The 19699-nt window shown below is 33.5% G+C and overlaps 1 protein-coding gene across 1 annotated transcript in view; it reads left to right on the forward strand.

The window, feature by feature from the left end:
• Psa (puromycin-sensitive aminopeptidase) overlaps window positions 1–19699 on the forward strand; it is a 142436-nt gene that overhangs the window by 54779 nt on the left and 67958 nt on the right. The window contains exons 4-8 of the mRNA XM_090387786.1: window positions 3765–3872; window positions 6965–7165; window positions 8040–8136; window positions 9106–9254; window positions 12115–12279. Of these exons, the coding sequence (XP_090243912.1) occupies window positions 3765–3872; window positions 6965–7165; window positions 8040–8136; window positions 9106–9254; window positions 12115–12279 (720 nt within the window). The remainder of the gene's footprint in view (window positions 1–3764; window positions 3873–6964; window positions 7166–8039; window positions 8137–9105; window positions 9255–12114; window positions 12280–19699) is intronic.

Below are 19699 nucleotides of genomic sequence, written 5' to 3' on the forward strand. Positions count from 1 at the left end.
ACTTTTTCTCTCAAAAGCCCTTCATTGTCATGCGAAAGCTGATTCCATGAAGAGATGCCATGAAGCAACATCTCCACTTGATGTTGCCTCATGGTAGACAACCTAAACCTAATCACATAGAGCCTCTCGAAGTTAGCTGGCGGGAGCATCACCTTGATAAAATCAAATTTGTTTTCTAAAGAAGCAGCAGATTTGGGGTCATGGTAAGGTGCATTGCCCAAAAGCAACAGAGCATTCAGTGCAAGTTGTTAGTGATCTGGTATTTCACAGCAGGATCAATAATTTCAGTTACCCATTCAATAAACATCTGCCTAGTCAACCATGCCTTGCAGTTTGACTTCTAGTAAAGATCCCCTTCATCCCGATAACCTTTTTTGCTTTGAATATCCTGGGATTTTCAGAATGATACACAATCATGGGCTTTAATTTAAAGTTACCAGAAGCATTAGCACTAAGCAACAAGGTTAACCTGTCCTTCATAGGCTTATGCATTGGCAAAGCAGCTTCATCTTTAGTTATGCAAGTTCTCTTTGGCATCATCTTCCAAGAGGCTAGTCTCATCTATGTTGAACAGTTTATGAGGAAGACAAACTTCCTCTTCTATCAGTTCACAGAACTTGGCCTTAAATTTGTCTTCTGCCATATTATCTGCACTTACAGCTTCACCATGCCTAGCTACATTTTTCACTTCAGATTTTGTTATAAAATTCTCAAACTACCCTTCACTAACTCTAAAGTCTTCAAAATGAGAATCAGATGATTGAAAAGCATTACATTTTAAGTTGTCATAAAAGGCCTTAGCCCTTTTATGACAGCATAAAATGTAATGCTTTTCAATCATCATAAATCACAAATAAACTGTGCACTCACAGATTCACCTTTCATTTGTTTTTCACAAATCCATATCATTAATAGTTGTTTCATTTCTGCAATTAATTTCTCTTTGAAACTGGTTTTTAAACCATTCATTACTTTCTCTGTTTTAATTACATCCTTTTGTGTAATGATTGTTGAAATTGTAGATTGTATGAGACCATATATACTTATAAGTGCACTTACTTTAATGCTCTTTTCATGTTTTCAAATAATTTCTTGCTTTGTTTTCATAGAAATTGATTTCCTGCTTTTATTTTCTTTTACACTCACTTTTTGGGGTTGCATGACTGGTGATTTAATTTGGTAAAATCACTACAAATTTATAAAAGTCTGAGAGAGATATTTGCACAATCACAACAATTATGAAAAGCACAGATATTTGCACTAAAAAGCAGCCCACACAGAGCGAGAAATGGATTCCAAGTACTGGGAAATGCAATCATGTGACTGTGACTTTACATCACTGTGATTTGGATTTGGAGTGCTTTGAATGGCTAAAAATGACAGCAGTGTGGCTAGTGACTGCTTTCTTTGTACAAAAATAATGCTTAAATGATATTGTACCAACAACATTAATTAGGATTTTTGTCCTTATATCAGATGCATGAGATCTTATGAGAGGTGCATTGTAAATGAATATTGTTAAAGACATGGTTAATCTAGGGACTGCTGTATTTTTTTATTATCTTTATATACTATTTATTTATTTATTATTACTTTTATTTATATTGTTATTTTCTTATTTATTTTATTTACTTGTATTTCCCCCCCTCAGGGCTTGCTTCTGAAACCCCAGTGTACTAGAGAGCAGTCCAGCATAGAGTATCAATGAATAAATAAATTTCCATTTACTCTCTAGACAGCCAAGGCCTGTGGTCTGCCTACTGGGCTGGCCATAGTCCAGCAGTTGGCAATATTTCCAAATGGCCTGCCTCCTTGTGGCAAGGCTTAAGTAGTAGAGACGTAGCCAGCAAATTTCCATGTTATCTTCTCCTGGCTGGAGCTTAAGTGATCATTCAAACAACAAAATGCTAAACACACAAACCTACATAGCATGCATGACAGGCTATTCAGAGATGCTGCAAAACACATGATATTGGATGATGTTAGGAAAGCTTTGACTCATACAACAAAAATTTTATCCTCTCTTATTTTTTTATTCTATTTTAATTTATGTTAATAAAATTTCAGTCATATATGGTTGGTGTATTCCATTGCAGTTATTATGAAACAGCCTTGACACTCATATATGCAATTCAGCATTGGATTATTTTATTCTTCTATGTTTTCTATATTGGCATTATGCCTTAACATAATTTCATTAAAGTTATTTAATTTTTTTTAAATAAAAAATTACTATTAATTATGATTAATGGGAATTTTTATTTTTCTTTAGTATATCAGGAGCATTTGTAAGTAGATTTCCAGGGTTCAAGTTCTGATTTAACATTTGAAAATGTGTAACATCATAACTGTTTAATAATGACTAAATGACACAAAGCAGCACTGTTTTCTGCATCTGCCAGAAAAAAAAAATCCTGGTGGGGTTTTCCATTGCCAAAAGTGACCATCCAATTCCACTTTGAACTCTACTGTGTTTCTCCACCTCAACCATCTTCAGAGGTAACTTGGTTCAGTGATCTGCAGCACACTTTCTGAAGGTAAACCTGTGAGATCCAGCCTTCTGTTATTCACCAAGGATTTATATTTTGTTATACATTTACTTTTTCAATTTATCTTTTAATTATTATTCAGTTATTATTCTTTTCTGTCCTACTAGGACAAGTATATCTTCCTCATTCATTTTAGTCAGGGCCTTGTACACCTCAATCAAGATCTGCTCCGAAAGGTGTTTAGTTGCAAAGCTTTGCATTCCACACCTTTTAAACCATTCCTCATAGGGACAATGATTAGTCTTCACCAATTTGGCTACCTTTCTTTGAACCCTTTGTGGATCTTCTGAGCTGTTTTTTTTTTTTTTTTTTTGTTGACTTTGAATTATAGTATTCCGAGCCCTCAAAATTATCATGAAACTAGCGGAGTTCCTGAGGGATTGCAGTTACTATGCAAATGCAAAAAGACAGCCCCTTATCCACATGAGGGTCTTCCCTATAATTGCAATTTGTTCCTTCCAGTTTATATAATAAGCTTTCATTGGGGAGGCATACCAAAAGCTTTACTTAATGTATAGATAAGTTGTTTATTTGCTTCTAATTTTATGGCCTTGTCATAATAGTTAAGTCTATTGGTCAGGTAAGACTTTCCCATCACAAACTGACACTGATCTCTTTAGGATTCATTTGTTGGCATGGACTATATGGTCTTTCCCACCTCAGAAGTACTCTCAATTCTCTGTTCTTTCCTGTCGTATCTTTTTTTTTTTTTTTTTTGTCATTGCTTCTCCAATTTGAGTAGATTATCCTAGAGTCTAATGATATCATTATTGCTAGTGGCCTTTTTTAAAAGGTGGCGTATCACATGCGACCTTTTATAGAATAAATATATATATATATATATATATACCATCCACTCCTGAGACCCCTCATTCTCAGTAGCTTTTCTGATAGATATTTCTTAGAGATCACTATATTCCTTATTTTACAGCAAGTTGACCTTTTCTTCACTATTTCTTCTTGGTTCAAATGCACTTTGAATTGTAATGACATTGCAAAGTACCTATTCAATTCATCTGCTGCTTTATTTGGGTTGTCTATGAATTTATCACTCCTATCTTACAAGGGGCCTATCTGATTTGCTCTTCTTTCCTTTATTCATACACAACTAGAACTCCTTGTACTTGTTCTTAACAGTCTTTTCTAGTGATTTCTTGTCCTTATTGCTTAAAATGTTTAATATCATAATTGTTTAATACTTATTTTATTCTGCAGCCTACAGATGCTAGAAGAGCCTTTCCTTGTTGGGACGAACCAGCCATCAAAGCCACGTTTGATGTTATTTTGATAGTTCCTAAGGATAGAGTAGCCTTATCAAATATGGTATGTTATCTTCAGTATTTTAGTACACTTCAATAGTTTTTTTATATACAAGGTTTAACCAATAAGTAATGTTTTTGGGATCATAACTCTGAAAATATAGCTCTCGGTGATGTATAATATTAATGATAGCCCAATAGTGTACCTTACTAAAATTTGGCCAGATTTTGAATTTTGTTGAATATAAATGATATTCTTTTCTGCCTATGGTTGGTGACCCATTTTCTTTTTGTATTGTGACTTTATATTACAATATTAGAAGCTAATGACAAATTCACTTACTCCAATTGTTCTTACTCTAAAATATATTTAAATCAAGGACCAAAATTCTTATTCCTCCAACTGAAATTATTGAGAACACTATAAACCTCAGTTAGGCTTAATTATGTTTTTTGCACCCCCTGTTAATATTTGGTATGGCAAACTTATAAAATATAATTATATATAGTGAAACATGCTTTATACAGTCTTTATTAAACATCACTATCTATTAAGTGGCAGGTTTTTATTTGTCCTGGGCTGAATCCTTTTTAGGAATACCCTTTATTAAGCACTATCTAACAAGCAGTGTAACCTCCTCTCCAAATGTTAATTTCAACTGTTTTAAGCACACTTTTTAATTGTGAGCAAATTTAATTTAGAAAGTTTTTTTTTTTTTTTACTGTTTTGATGCTAATCAGTTATCTTTTATGGTAATTCCAACATCACTATAGTTTTAAAAAATAGTACTTTAACATAAAAATATTAAACAGCAGTACTGAATAAATATAATATACGAAAAAAAAAAATAAACTTTCAAAATTGTCAGTTTCTTATAGTGAATCTTCTTCTGCTTCTTCCAGTCACATAGTTCCTTGAGGAGCTGTTGTGGCCATCAACAAATTCCTCCAACTGCATCGATCATATGCTCTATGAGTGGCATCACAAAGTGTCATGCCCAGAAGTTCACTGATTCCATCGTTCCACCTAGTTGCAGGTCTTCCTCTGCACCTCTTCCCCTCGATTTTTCCTTCCATTGTATTTTTCAACATAAAGTTTTCCCCTCTCACTATATGACCAAAAAACTTGTTTTCTTTTGTTGATGCTATGAAGAAGAATTTTAGGCCTGCCAATTTTATTCAATGCCCACTCATTTGTTCTTCGATCCAAGTAAGAAATACGCAGTATTATCCTGTAACACCACATTTCAAATGCCTCAATTTTCTTCCTGTCAGCTCTTGTCAGATTCCATCCTTCACATCTATAAGTGGCAACTGGAAAAATTAACAAATCAATGATTCTCAGTTTCATCTTTAGGGGCAGATCTTGATCTCTCCATAATTTTGTCAGATCAGTGACCAATGTTTTAGCAATTGCCTGTCGTCTCTTTACATCGTTTGAGCAGTCACTATTTTTATTTATTCTTGACCCTAAGTAATTAATTCATCAACTTCTACAATATCTTGCCCATTAACCTCACATTACTGGAACCAAGATTATCACCAATCATTGTAATTTTAGTTTTACACACATTCAGAAACAATCCTTTTTTCTTTCTTGCTTCACATACTCTCCTCAGAGTTTCTTTAAGATGATCCTTAGAACTGCAAATTAGCACAGTATCATCTGCATAACGAAGGTTGTTTGTTTATCTTCAGTCCTCCAATTTTGATGCCAGTCTCTAAATCTTCCAAAGCTTCATGCATGATATCTTCGACATAAAGATTAAAAAGGTGATGTGGCAAAATACAGCCCTGCCTGACACTGTTACCTATTGTCAAAAAGTCAGTGTTTCCCATGTTGGTTCTCACAGTTCCTTCCTGTTCCTGGTACAGTAGCTTAATCAGCTGAATTATGTGGATCGGGAAACCCATATTAGTAATTTCCCACAGTTTCTCATGTTGAACACAATCAAATGCTTTTGCATAATCTATAAAGCGCAAAGTGACGGGAACATTGAATTCTTTGCATTTTTCAATAATCAGTCATAGACTTAAGATCTGATCTCTGGTTCCTCTCCCCCTTCTGAAACCTGCTTGCTCTTCTGGCATTTCTTCTTCAAGTTTTCTTGAGATCCTGTTTAATACGATTTTAAGAAGAATCTTGCTAGTGTGAGAAATTAGGCTAATAGTCCTGTAATTTGAGCAAATTTTCAGATCTCCTTTTTTGGGTAAGGGAATGAAAATTGATTTCTTCCAATCTGATGGCCACTGTCTCATTTCCCAAATTATAGTGAATACACACCTTAAATGAAGCATTGTTTACAGAGAAACCAATTTACAGTGCAGTACTATAAACAAGCAACAAAGAACAACTTAGTTCCATAATTAGGACCTTATATATACTCATGTAACTTCTGTATAATGGACTGTATAGTATCCTTATTAACCTTTGTTTTCTTTACAAAGTATTGAGAAACTTAAAAATGCTGCAACATTTTTGAGTTTTAACTCTAAAAAAAACAACATTTGTAAGTTTTAAAAATAAAAATGTATAAAGAGATTAAAAGAATATACTGTTGTTGAAGAATTTTGACAAATGCTTTTTTCTGCTAGCAAATTTTGAAGAATAAATGTTATATGATATAAGGAAATACATTAACCTATGTAGTTTGATGATAACCAGCATTAAATAAGCTATAAATTTTAATTAAAAAATTACACAGTGGAATTGAGTTGAATCAAATCACTTTTGTTGCAGAGTTGTGACTTGGCAGTAGATAAAGGTGTTATAAGCAATTGAACAAACTTAATGCAGTAGGGTGGAAAAATCAGTTTTGCATGCTGTTCCTTTTTCTAATTGAAGGTGTACATTATTGAACTTAACTGTAAATGTTGATTGCCCCCCTACATTTTTTTTGATTTTTTACAAAAATAAATTTCAAGGAAATCATATAAATTTTTTACCAGGAACAACCAAAAGTGTGGATTAAATAAGTTAACCTCTGAATTACTCTTATTTCTGGTAGTTTCAATGAATTTCACTTAGCCTTGTTTAAATATTATATTTAAATGGTTACATCATTGACTTAATATTTTTAAATGAACATTTAAGTGAATTTTTTGGTTTCTTTTATATCTTTAGCTCACTAATTTAACATAGTACAATTTTGACAGAGTGTTGTGAAAGAATGTCCGGTTGCTTCAGATACATCTCTTCATGAACTTCACTTTGCAACAAGTCCTTTGATGTCTACCTATCTTGTTGCATGTGTAGTAGGAGAATTTGACTATGTGGAAGGCCAGTCCTCAGATGGTGTTAAAGTGAGAGTTTATACACCGGTTGGAAAGAAAGAACAAGGACAGTTTGCTTTGGAGGTAAGTATACTCAAGAAACAGTTCAGTGAAGCCTATTTATTTTATGTAACTTATGTTTTATTTCTTTATTTACCATGATGTGGCATAATTTACTTTCTTCCTTCCATTGACTTCAGCAAGTTTATCTCTATAATAATCTACTTTTAATAATTATAATAATAATGGAAGAAAATGCACAAAAAGTTCATTCCTTTTGAGCAGCTGAGGCTGGTAGGGTTACATTATAGATTAAGAAAATAAATTATATATTAAAAAAATAACAAAAGGCAGTAAGAAAACATATAATCCTTGTTTTACAATTTTATTGAAATTATATAAACTACATTTCATTATGACAAAGAGATATGGACATTAGCTGACATTAAAATTTTTTTTATATTTTAAAAAATGAATAAGGATCAATTTGACACTTTTCTGAAACATAAAGCAACACCAGGAAACATTCTGTAAATTATTTAAGACACAAGGAACTGGATAGCAACTAATTTTGATATAAAGCAATGGAGATAAATGTATAAATGTTTTGGTGATTATATCAAAAAATAAATGCAATGTTTAGGTCAGTTTCCTGCTACTCCCTTCTTCCCCTTTGTGATTTATTTACTGATATTCTTTGTGGATAGTCTCAGTAGGCTCAGACAAAAGTTTTGCATGAGAAAAAGTTTTAAAATAGGCTAAGTAACATTTCTGTGGAAGAGCTAGTGCATTTTTCTTTGTATTTTGTGCACAAAGGAAAAAAACTAGTGCAAGGTGTCCCATTTTGGTTATAAATGTGTAGTGACAAGTCACATTTTAAAAGATTTTTTTCATATTTAAGCTTTGTGCATTTTTGGTTACATAAAAAATGAAAACAGTTATCTGTTACTTTTTCTAGGTTGCAACAAAAGCATTACCATTTTATAAGGAATATTTTGGTCTTCCGTATCCATTACCAAAAATGGATCTTATTGCTATAGCTGATTTTTCATCTGGTAAGCATAGTTTATGTTTATAACACATTTTTTATACTTTAAGGTATCTCTGAAAGAAATTGTTTTGCTTAGATGCAGAAATCTTTAAGCAAAAAAAAAAAAAATTACAATTCTTCATTAAGAACAGCCGATGAAAAAGAATCCATTTGTTAGCATAGTCTAAGTTGTCCAGTTAAAATTTCAGTTACATTCCTTTGATTAATAATAAAGTTTCATTCATTGTTAACTGGATACACAATTGATATTGCTAACATTTAGGAGAAAATGTTTCACATTTTGAAACTGGTCAGTTTTTGAAGAATTTTATATTTAATTAAGCTTAGTTGAATTTATTAATCATTGTGTTGTTTTAATAATATTATTAGTTTAAAGATTAAGAAAAATGATAGTTGAGTTATGATCTGATTCGATTAAGAGTTATTTCAAATATTTTAAGATGTTTCATCCTTTTGCAAATTTTCATTTTTTGAGAGAATAATGAAAAACTAGTTGCTTCGACTGCATAGTGTAACATGTTCTTAATTTCCTAAAGCACTACAGATTATTATTCTCAACTAAGTTGCTCTTATAGTGGCATAGTGTGCAGATTTACCTGGGCACATTGCCTGCCACCAAAAGAGCAACTTATTTTCATTTTATTGAGCATACCATGTATTTGAAGAAACATACGTCAATTACAGATGTATATCATTTGCTGCCTTCAAACTAAATGCAGAAATGTCTTAATTAGACTGCCCCTTATACTGTCTCTTGCATAACATACCTGGCATTCTGTATAGATGTAAGCTGGCTAAATAAATATATAAACTAAACACAGTAGGACTGCTATAATTAAAAAAAAAAAAAAAAAAAAAATTTAACTAACACTAAAAATAATTTTCCCCACTTTGATTGGTCTGCAGATCATTACAGTGATTTTATTTGTACTCTCTAATGTTTACATAAATATTTGTTGACTACTGCTTTTAGGTGCTATGGAAAATTGGGGTCTGGTAACATATCGGGAAACATGCCTCCTAGTTGATTCTCAGAACACTTCAGCTGACAGAAAGCAGTGGATTGCTGTAGTTGTTGCTCATGAATTGGCTCATCAGTGGTTTGGCAACCTTGTAACAATGGTAAGTAATTATATAAAACTTTACTTATTGTTTAATTGACAGGTTACATTTTACAGAAATTTGTCTAGTGAGTGAAAATTACTTTTTATTTCTCAAAAACACTAGAAAGGACTAGATGTATTTTTAATTTGTGTTGTAGTTTTAAAACAAGTGCTAAGATTATGTTATCTTGTCTGATTTAGAAAATAATTAAACAAGTTTCAAAAATGCAATTTGCCATAAAAAATATATTTCTTTGAATAAATTTATTGGGAATTACAGAATTTTCTGTTCCTTTGAGTAAAAAGTGCTAATTTGACTATTACAATTCTCCTCCTCCTTAAATAAATTTTTGTATTCCTATGACCAAATGAGGTCAAGGGTTCAAAGGTCACAAGAGAGAGAATACAGGAACATCACTGTATTTAGCAGTCACGTGGGCAGTACTGAATAGTAGTGCCCATGACACGTTTTACTGCTACATAAAAACTCAGCAGTTGGATTCTGAAAAATTTTATCCTGTTATACTTGTTTGCTAAAATTTTCTGTAGTAAAAGTGGCAAGCACATTTACATTATTATAACTAGGGTTTGTCATTTCCTGTTTTCCCCCCTCTGATTGCTCTATATGGGATTTTAATTTAAGCAATTTCAGGAATTTCTGTAAATCCAGTTACTGAAACATTTTTTAAAAAATTAAAAAAAAAAAGAGATCAAAATTAACATTTATTGAAGGGTAACTAAAATGCGCTTGAAAAATGAATTTTTTATATGTACAGTCAGTCCTCGTATAACATGTGTTTACACTACACGAATTCGATCATACACGATTTATAAATGGGGGAACGATATCTTATATAACACGAACTGAATTCGCTTATGCACGATTCGCCTTTGTGTTTACAAAAAATGGCAGTCGAACGCAGAATCACCCCAATCGAACGCAATACGATAGGAATGAAGAGAAGATTCTAAAAATGTATTTATGTTTTTATATCAGTGAAGGGGAAACACATTTCACCATAATAACGTAAAAACCAACAATTCCAGCTATCGGTATAATTGCAAATGCAATTAGATTGAGTTTACTACCAGTTTATAACAGATTCCACTAGCAGAAACAGAACTGTAAATTGTTTTTATTGTTTTATGGTAGTAACCCCTAGAAATGTGCTTTAGTAAAATGTGAGGTGTTAATAGTGTATCTCTGCCGTTACGGTGTTGTTTATTCAGTTGCTACACGCACGCAGCTTTGTTTATGTATATCAAGCATGCCTCCTCGTTTTGTAATTGTGCTTTATTCCCTAAAAATGAGTAAAATACTTAAAAGGTGTGAAAAGGAAGCGTCCTGGTGAAGACACTGCAGATTCAGGGAGAAAAAGAAGAGCAATATCGATAAACAGAGGCGACTGGGTCAAAAATTCTTACGTAGTGGCCTCATACTGTGGTTTATGGCTAAAATCACACCGCCCTCCAGCCCACCGGGGTTTCCCCGGTAAGGATTATGGCCAGTCCGCCTCTGTCGATAGAGAAAAAATATGAAATTGTGAAACGCTTTGAGCGAAATGAAAGGCCATGTGATATTTCACATGCTACAGACCTAAATGAGGCAACGCTGAGAATTACAAAGAATGCAGAGAAAATAAAAACAACTTTCATAGCAGGAAAAACTCAAAGTGTAATTAAAATCCATTAGATTAAGACACAAAGAATTGGAAGAGATGGAATGGCTGTCATCTGTTTGGATAGAAAACCAAACAAAAAACAAGTGTGCTTACTGATAGAAGCAAAAGAATTTTGTCATAATAAAAGTAATAAAAGTTATAATAAAATACGCAAGTATTTTATTACGATTATTTATTGTGTTTGGTAATGTTTTGATTACAAATGTGTGTTCAATCTTGGGTGGTTGGCACCTAACCTTATTTTTCCCATAGGGCCTGTTGTTTATATTGCACGATTTTGCATTGCACGAGGGTTTCTAGGAACACAACTATCATGCTATACGAGGACTGACTGTAGTTTATACATTATCAGGAGTTAAGATAAAATAAAATAATTGTGATATACCAGTAGTGAGAAATATGTTGTTGATATACAGTGAAATCACATAAGATGTTTTAGAAGATACAGATAGTTGAACATATGTTGTTTTCTTAATACAGAAAGTTGAACCTATGTTGTTTTCTTAATTTTTAGACAGGATATTGTAATAAAATCAATGTCAAAAGAAAAAGAAAAGCCTTTTATGTTAAAAAAAACAGCTTATTTTATTTCTTTTAATGAGTTCCACCTTCATAGCAAGTTGCCTCAGTATTGTGCTTCTTATTTGAATGAATAAATTAAGATATCTTTTTGAAAAACATTTTTTTGTTGTTTGTTTTCTATGTATAAAATAATTATGATAAAACAATTTCTCATATGGTGTACACTCACTAGCTTCACAGTAAATGTCTTGGTCTTTCATGGAGATATTGCATGAAGTAGTATATCATCAAAGCAACTCGTCGTGAGAATGCAACACCAAGGCAATTTTTGTTAGTGGCAATTGTTATAATAGTGGTCCTTTGCTGATCACTAATATAACATTTTGGCAAATGCCTTTACTGGTTGATTTAAAAACATTAATTTTTTGGCAATGTTTCTTACATTGCTGTTAAATCATGGTCCTTACATCGTTACATCGTGGTCCTTTGATTGCTATTTCAGTGACAACATCCAGTTTCTTAACTAGAACTAGTTAAGAATTAGTTAAAAATTGACAAGAACACCTGTGTGGTTCATATTGAGACTGATCTAGCACAGTTTCATCATCTTAAGATAAATTTTTATTAGTGGATTAATTTATGCCCACTTATCATTATTATTATTTTATCTTTTAGGAATGGTGGACCCATTTATGGCTAAATGAAGGTTTTGCATCTTTTATTGAGTTTCTCTGTGTTGACCATCTTTTTCCTGAATATGACATATGGACACAGTTTGTTACTGACGTCTACAGTCGAGCATTAGAATTAGATGCTCTCTGTAATAGTCATCCTATTGAGGTAAATTTTTCTTAAACATATAGCTTTACTCATATGTATAGTATATTTATTGTGTATTTAATTATCACAGTTAGAAATTTTAGCCGCGCTTAATGGTGTCAAGAAGTTATTCAAGTTGAATTTCATTTCAAATGTAAGGTTAATTAAAAATCAAGTATAACCTTTAGTTGTACTTGATTTTTACATTAAAAATAAGTGTTTTATAAAGATTATTTAATAAATAGTTATAAAACATCTTAAAATAAAAACCAAACAATAAGTTAGCATTTAACTTAGACTTGAAGTGCAGGGCTGATGAAATCAATGATGACATAGTGGTGGTGGGATTATATCAGACGTCATGTGTCTTTTCAGTCTTTTGTGTTTTGCTGTTACTGGCAAAGAAACTGTCCAAAGTGGACTGTTTTTTTACAACTTTTTTGTAGCCTCCTGAAGTAAGAAATTTCTTAGTCTTCCATTTTGCACATCGTGATTTCAGTGTTTTCAATGTTGGGGTGTTTTTTTTGCTACTTCTTTTAAATGCTCCCAACAAGAAATGACAGTCTTCAGCTGACACTTTTTGGGTGTCCTCTTCCTCCCCAGCGTCACTTCACAATTTTCTCCAACCCTTGTAGTGCCTCTGTCATTAGCTCACACCCACGAGCATCAATAAGGTCTTCCACATCCTCTTTGTCAACCTCCCCCATTGATTAACCAAGAGTGACAATATAATTTGTCAAAGCACTATCATCTTCAAATCAGTCAAAGTTATGGATGATTAAAGGCAAAATGTTTTTCCATTCTGAATTTAAGCATCTGGTGGAAGCATCATTCCAACAACTTACGATTAGCCTCGCACAGTCTAAGATGTTGAACTTCGACCTCTAAAGATCTTTGAGGGTGATAGCATTTTCAACACAGTCACTGCAAAGCAACTTGCAAACATTTTCTTGAAGTTTGCAATCACTTGCTGGTCCATTGGTTGAAGAAGAAGAGTGGTGTTGATGGGTGGCAAAAATTTGACTTGAACAAAGTAAAATTGTCTCAAGAGATTGAACAAAGTCGGGATCATGGCCTGGCACAGTAGCCATCAGGAGCAGTGCCTTCACAGGAAGCTTATTTTTCTCAAGATAACTTTTCACTGAAGAACAGAAAACTTCAAGTGCCCATTCATTGAACACATATCTTGTAACTGAGGCCTTATTACTGTGCCAAAACACTCCCAGCATGCCTTTGTTGATGTCCTGTTGTTTAAATACTCTGGGGACGTTAGAGTGATACACCAGCAAAGGCTTCAGCTTAAAATCTCCAGAGGCATTGGCACCCAACAGAAGCCTATCTTCCAAAGGCTTATGTCCAGTAAACTAGCCTCATTCTTAGTGAGGTATGTTCTCCTGGGCATTTGCTTCTAGAAGAGGCCAGTTTCGTATAATTAACAAAAATGCACTCTGTTTACACACTGGACAAGCACATCAAAGAGAAGATAAAGAAACTGTTTGAAGTACTGTAACACGCAGGAAAGTTGTGTTGAACAATAACAAAGATGCTAATTGGTTGAGAATAATCTTACATATGGTCCGCACGCCACGCATCTGAAAATTTCCACCACTGCATCATTCCAGCTATATCGGAAAGACATTGGTTCCTGCAAATATCATCGGTCCTTAAAATAAAAGATCATATGGAAGGTTAATTTATTCCTGAGAATATCGGAAGTCGAGGCCCACTGTATATGTACCAAACCAGTCAATACTAAGATATGCACAGCACTGAATCTTATTAACTGACTTGCCCAAGAATTAGAACCTTAAAAAAACTTCACCTTGTGTAGCAATGCTTTAATCATAATTTGCTCTCAGAAAGTTAGCTAAAACATTAAACTGACAATTCTGATATAAGTATAATATATGACATCTCATAATGCTCATCATAAAAGATAATCCAATGTTAAAACCTGTTCAGTATTAAGAAATTATTCACTTTTCTGATTTTTGTCCCTAGGACACAGGAGATAAAAACCCATTTTCTGACTGTTTTTTCCCCACCTTGTTGTGGATTTTTTGTTATCATTGTAATCTGTTTGCTCTACAGCAATTAACTAATGAACTGTTGCATGCTTTATTCAGCCATCGTCAAAATTCATTCTTTCCCTTAATAAAAATGTGTGTTTTAAAGACAATACAAATAAAGATTATAAACACATTGAAACATCAACATCCACATCCCACAAACTCTCTTGCATCTTTTTGGCACAATGCCACACCGGCCTCCTTAACTTTCAGGGTGCCAACATGAGAAGTATCTTGAACCTGGAGATCATCCAAGTACTTCATAATGCCAAGTATGATAAAATTCTAGCCAAAAACAACTTTGTAAGAGAGCAAATTTTTAAGGCCCACAAGAATGCCTCTATAATCCAGTTTCTAAAGCAAAGGGAACTTCATAGTAATCATCAAACTCAGGCTTACAGGAAGCTGGAAATTTAACTTCTTGCTGATACTTCTACATACATCAAAATCAAGGGGTATTCCACTTCAGAGCCTCCCACACATGTTAATTAATACCAACGTTCATAGAGATGGATATCCCCAAGACTCAGTCACTACCAAGGATCATCCTGCACAAAAGGACACCTCTTGGTTAGGTGAGATTATTTTTATAGTCTATCCACACCATCCCAGGTCTATCAAGAACTCTCAAGACTTTCTCAACAGATTGTATCCCATAGAGCAGTGGTTCTCAGCCTTTTTTATATACTTTATATTAACTCACTGCCTCTGTCATAAAATCTACCGATCACTTTTCCAGTCACTTCTAATAGAGGTAGAAGGCTGAAACTTTGTACATATTTCCAATTCACGCGACAATGCATTCTATCAAAATTTGAGCTAAATCTATCAAGCGGTGCACCGTGCAGCCATTGCATGTCTTATATATTGGCTACCTGAATTTATACCTGACTCAGATTTTGGACCTTTTCTTCACTTCTTATCTGGTCAGAAGGGTGTAATTTTGTAAACAATCTCTTTTGACATAATAATGTTTCCAATTAAATTTGAGCTAATCCATCGCATAGTCCATTGTGCAGCTATTACAAGCCTCCTATCAGCTACCTGCTTCACATGGTTGTATGCATGTAATACATACATATAAAGCATGCAAGATTTTATCGTGTATCCTTGCATTGTGTAAAGATTTTTTTGTTAGTAAAAATCTTTTCACATAAATTTTCATACTTATTTATAAAAAATGTATGAAAATTTCAATTCATAAAAAATAATAAAACTAAAATAAATAAAACAAATGACTACCATATAGGTTAGTGCAAAAGCATCATTTTAATGTAGCCATCTACCAAAGTAGTTAAATTAATTAATTAAATTGGCATCGTTTTGGTTATACATATCTCATATTGTGAATACCTTCCCAATGAGTTGCCATGGTATTGTACTACCTTGAATAAGTAACACTTCACTAGTGGAGAAGACTACTGTTATTTATTCTCATCGAATACCACCACCCAGGCAGCACCGCTTCAAAGCTCTGTTGGCTTCTCCTTGGTGGGAATGGCTAAACTATATGTTAGTCATTCTACCTCGTAGCATGAGGCCTTTGTCCTTAAATATTTTATAGCCTATATCACTGCAAACCATCAGACATCTCTCATATTGTGAAGTTATACTTCATAACTGGGTTGTCACTATTGCTACACCAGGGTACCTGCCCACCCACCGTGGGCAGGTATCCTTCAATTATTGTACAACAAAAATTTTTTCTTTTCACACACAATCAGTATTGGGTGGAAATATTAAATGACAGACAATTAGTACATAAATTCCGATAAAATAGAAGGTGTGGCCTTTACCCCTGCAACATAAAGTGCTTCACATTAAAAAACTGTAAAGGCCACACCTTATATTTTGTCGGAATTTATTTACTAATTGTCTGTCATTTAATATTTCCACCCAATACCGATCGTGTGCGAAAAGAAAAATTTATTTTCTACTTTTTAGTGTATGATAATTGAAATATAAGGTATATTTTTGAAAACCTTGGTTTTTATATTATTTTTTATTAATACTTGTACCACCAAAACCAAAATTGAAAAATTTCGGATACCACTGATTAAAATATGTATTTGTATTAAGAGGAAAAGTCAATAATATTCGCATAATAAGGCTATGTTATAAATTATACATATTTTTGTTTCATTTTAATACAAAAATCAAACAAAATAAACTATAAAATACTTGATTAAGATGGTGATTTAATTGTAATCAATAACAATTAAATGCAATAAATTTGGAGAAATTGAACAAATATTTAACAAGAATAATTGACTTAATGTGACACTTGAGCTTGTTTGACAGTACAGTAATTAATTTATATCTGGTTCTATTTTACTTAATTTCAAATGTAAATTTGGCTCCAAAGGGAGTCTTGTTCTAGATATGTTTTTTAAATACAGCATAAAAGAAAATCCTGTTTTACATAAATACAGTATGTCAAACAAAATGGCATTAAAAATTTTATTGCTTTTTCTGAAATTTCTTTAAAATCTTTAATCCAAAAGTTGATTAAAGTGTTGTTTTTGAAATCCATTAAATTTCTGTCGCGCATATCTGTAGAAAATGGATTCCTGGCCCAGTTTCTTTTTCATAATATTCTGGGAAATACAATTTGAGATTATTTTCTCCAAGAAAATTTTCTAAAGTTTGTAGGAAACTTTAAGACCTTTTTATCCAACTCTTTGATGATTAACTCACGTTTTTTTTATTGTTGCATTACTTTGTCACTAACAGTGAAAAGAGTTGCGTTTTGTCTTTGTAAAGTTAAATTCAGATCATTAAGCCTTCCAAAAATATCAGCTAGATATGCTAATCTAGCCAACCATAATTCATCCAAGAAACAGTCTTTTAATTCACATTTTGAATTGCAAAGGAAAACTCGCACTTCCGATCGAAGTTCAAAAAGACGATTTAAAACTTTACCTTTGGACAACCATCTAACTTCGCTGTGCAGTAGAATTTTTTCGTGATCGTGGTCACCCCTCCCATCTCTTGGCATAAAATTTTGAACATTCACAAATTTAGTGCACCGGATTTAATAAAATTAGCAATCTTAACTTGACTGATCTAAAACTGTTCAGTTCTTCAGGTATTGCTTCTGCAATCAAGGCTTCACGGTGAATACTGCAATGAGTGAACGAAGTCAAGGGCGACTTTCTTTATTGTAGCTACAACACCACTATGCTTTCCTGTTAAAGCCGAATCTTCATCAGTACACATGGCAATGCAATTCTTCCGAAGAATATTGTGTTCCATCACAAAATTGTCCATTTTTTTAAATATTTCATTTGCAGTTGTTTTACTAAATCCTTACGCAGATCTTCTAAATCCTCAACTCTGTACAGTAACTTACTAAAGCAACAGTGCGTACTGACAGCAACACTGCCATGTAAGAGTTTTCCAGGAAGGATTAGAAAACAATGCGAGATAAGATTCAGTCGCAATTTCAAGCTTTCCGGGAAATATACAGGCTGGCCTCGATTGATGCGATTAATTCATCCCGCGAGCGCATCTCGCAAAACGGAAATGCGTTAATCGAATATAATAATCAATAGGAAAAATTATAATTGGTCCTTGACCTTCTGGAATGTCCATAAAGAATTTTAAAAATACCTTTTAAATAACTTTTTAACTGTATGCAATGTAAAAGATAATGAAAATAATCATGGAATTAAATGTTTATTGCATAAAACAGCGGTTCCCAAACTGTGCGCCATGGAATATTTTAAATTTTCGAGGGAAACACAGCGCTACTCGACATCTGTCGGACACTGCGCGAACTACTAGCTCGAGGTAGTTCACAGTTTCAGCATTTCTTATTAAGTTGTTTGGACCTAACTACTAAACAGAACTGTTAGGTATTTCTTTTGGTCTGGGTGTGCCTTGAAAAAATTACTGAGACACTAAGGGCGCCGTGAACCGAGAAAGTTTGGGAACCTCTGACATAAAATACACAATGAAGAAATGACTGTTGTGGAAATATTTGAACAGTGTTGACCTTCTCTTTTCATTAGTCAATTTCCGATAGCCAACAACAATCTTCTTTGGGCCCTGGCGAAATAAATATCGCAGAGAACCTGAAACCTTTTGTTTGAGGTTCTATGCGATACGAAAGATTTCATCTAATTCTTTTACCATTATCTCCTTCGCGGTAACATTTTCATCTGGCTCATTTAAAAATTTGAATTTTTATGCAAGTGTTCATTGACTTTATTAGCAGGGGACAAACAAGTAACACGTCTTCTTCCGATGGTTATGGAACACACCGAGGCGGGCAGCAGACAAGCGTTTGTTTATTGACCGTACGACTCGCGGTAAGCTTAACGAGCGATTCAAATCTTTTTCAACTATCGCATAAAAAAAAAAAAAAAAGATCGCGTTAACTGGAAATTTGCATTGTGTAAAGTGAAAAGTGGTATAATTTTTCAAATAGCGTTAACTGAAAATCGCGTTAATCGAACTCGCGTTATGCGAGGCCTGGCTGTATAGCTATCCACTCGGAGGTTGAACAAACAAAATATTTGAAAATCAACACACAATTTGTGAACTCCTGCTAGATTGAAAAAAGATAGGTAAAACATGTAATTATTTACCTTTAGAGGGGGAAACTTTTAATGTTTTATTTTTCATAATTTTATAAATTCAACCGTCCGTTATTCAAGTACCACCAAATCTTTTTCCACGTACCACCGGTGGTACGCGTACAACTTGAGAAACGCTGCCATAGAGCATACCGACCAACCAGCTGGTCTTGTTCAATGTGAAATCTGTGTATCAGTATCCCTTCCTCTTCGATAAGCAGGCACATGTTTATCTGAATTATTTAGGTCAAGACACACACCCTCCTTTTTTTTTTTTTTTTTATCCCTCTCAGCCCTTCTGACATCACTGATTTGATCTTTGATCAACTTTCAGCAGAGCATCACACTTTAGATTCCTTGATTCTCTCTCTACATTCAAAAAGCTGGCTTCATTATTCTCTCCCTTCTTGTCAAGGCATTCGTGGCATCACTTGAGGATAAAGCAATTTGACCTCTCCACAATCCAGATACGTGTACAATGTACTGACCATTTGAAATTATGGCCCTAAACTGCTTTTCTGATTCATTTTTTTTACTTTTTAGCTTCAGTCAGAAGTTGACAAGTGGCTTCCCTTCCTGAATGTGTTACTTTGTAAGGTCAGATTGTGTTATCATCACTAAAGGACATCAGAAACCTATTGACTCAAATAAGTTCACCCTGTCCCGCCTAACCATTCCTGATCCATAAAAGCTGGGATCCTTAAAGATGTTTTGTATCCTCCAGATCTGCAAGTGCCTCTGATCTCCAGGCTGAGTTTGCTCACATTAAAAGTACTTTCATTTGTAATGGGT

This window comes from Mastigoproctus giganteus, chromosome 13 (assembly GCF_048544385.1).
Source record: "Mastigoproctus giganteus isolate SK-2022 chromosome 13, ASM4854438v1, whole genome shotgun sequence".
Taxonomy (NCBI): Eukaryota; Metazoa; Arthropoda; class Arachnida; order Uropygi; family Thelyphonidae; genus Mastigoproctus; species Mastigoproctus giganteus.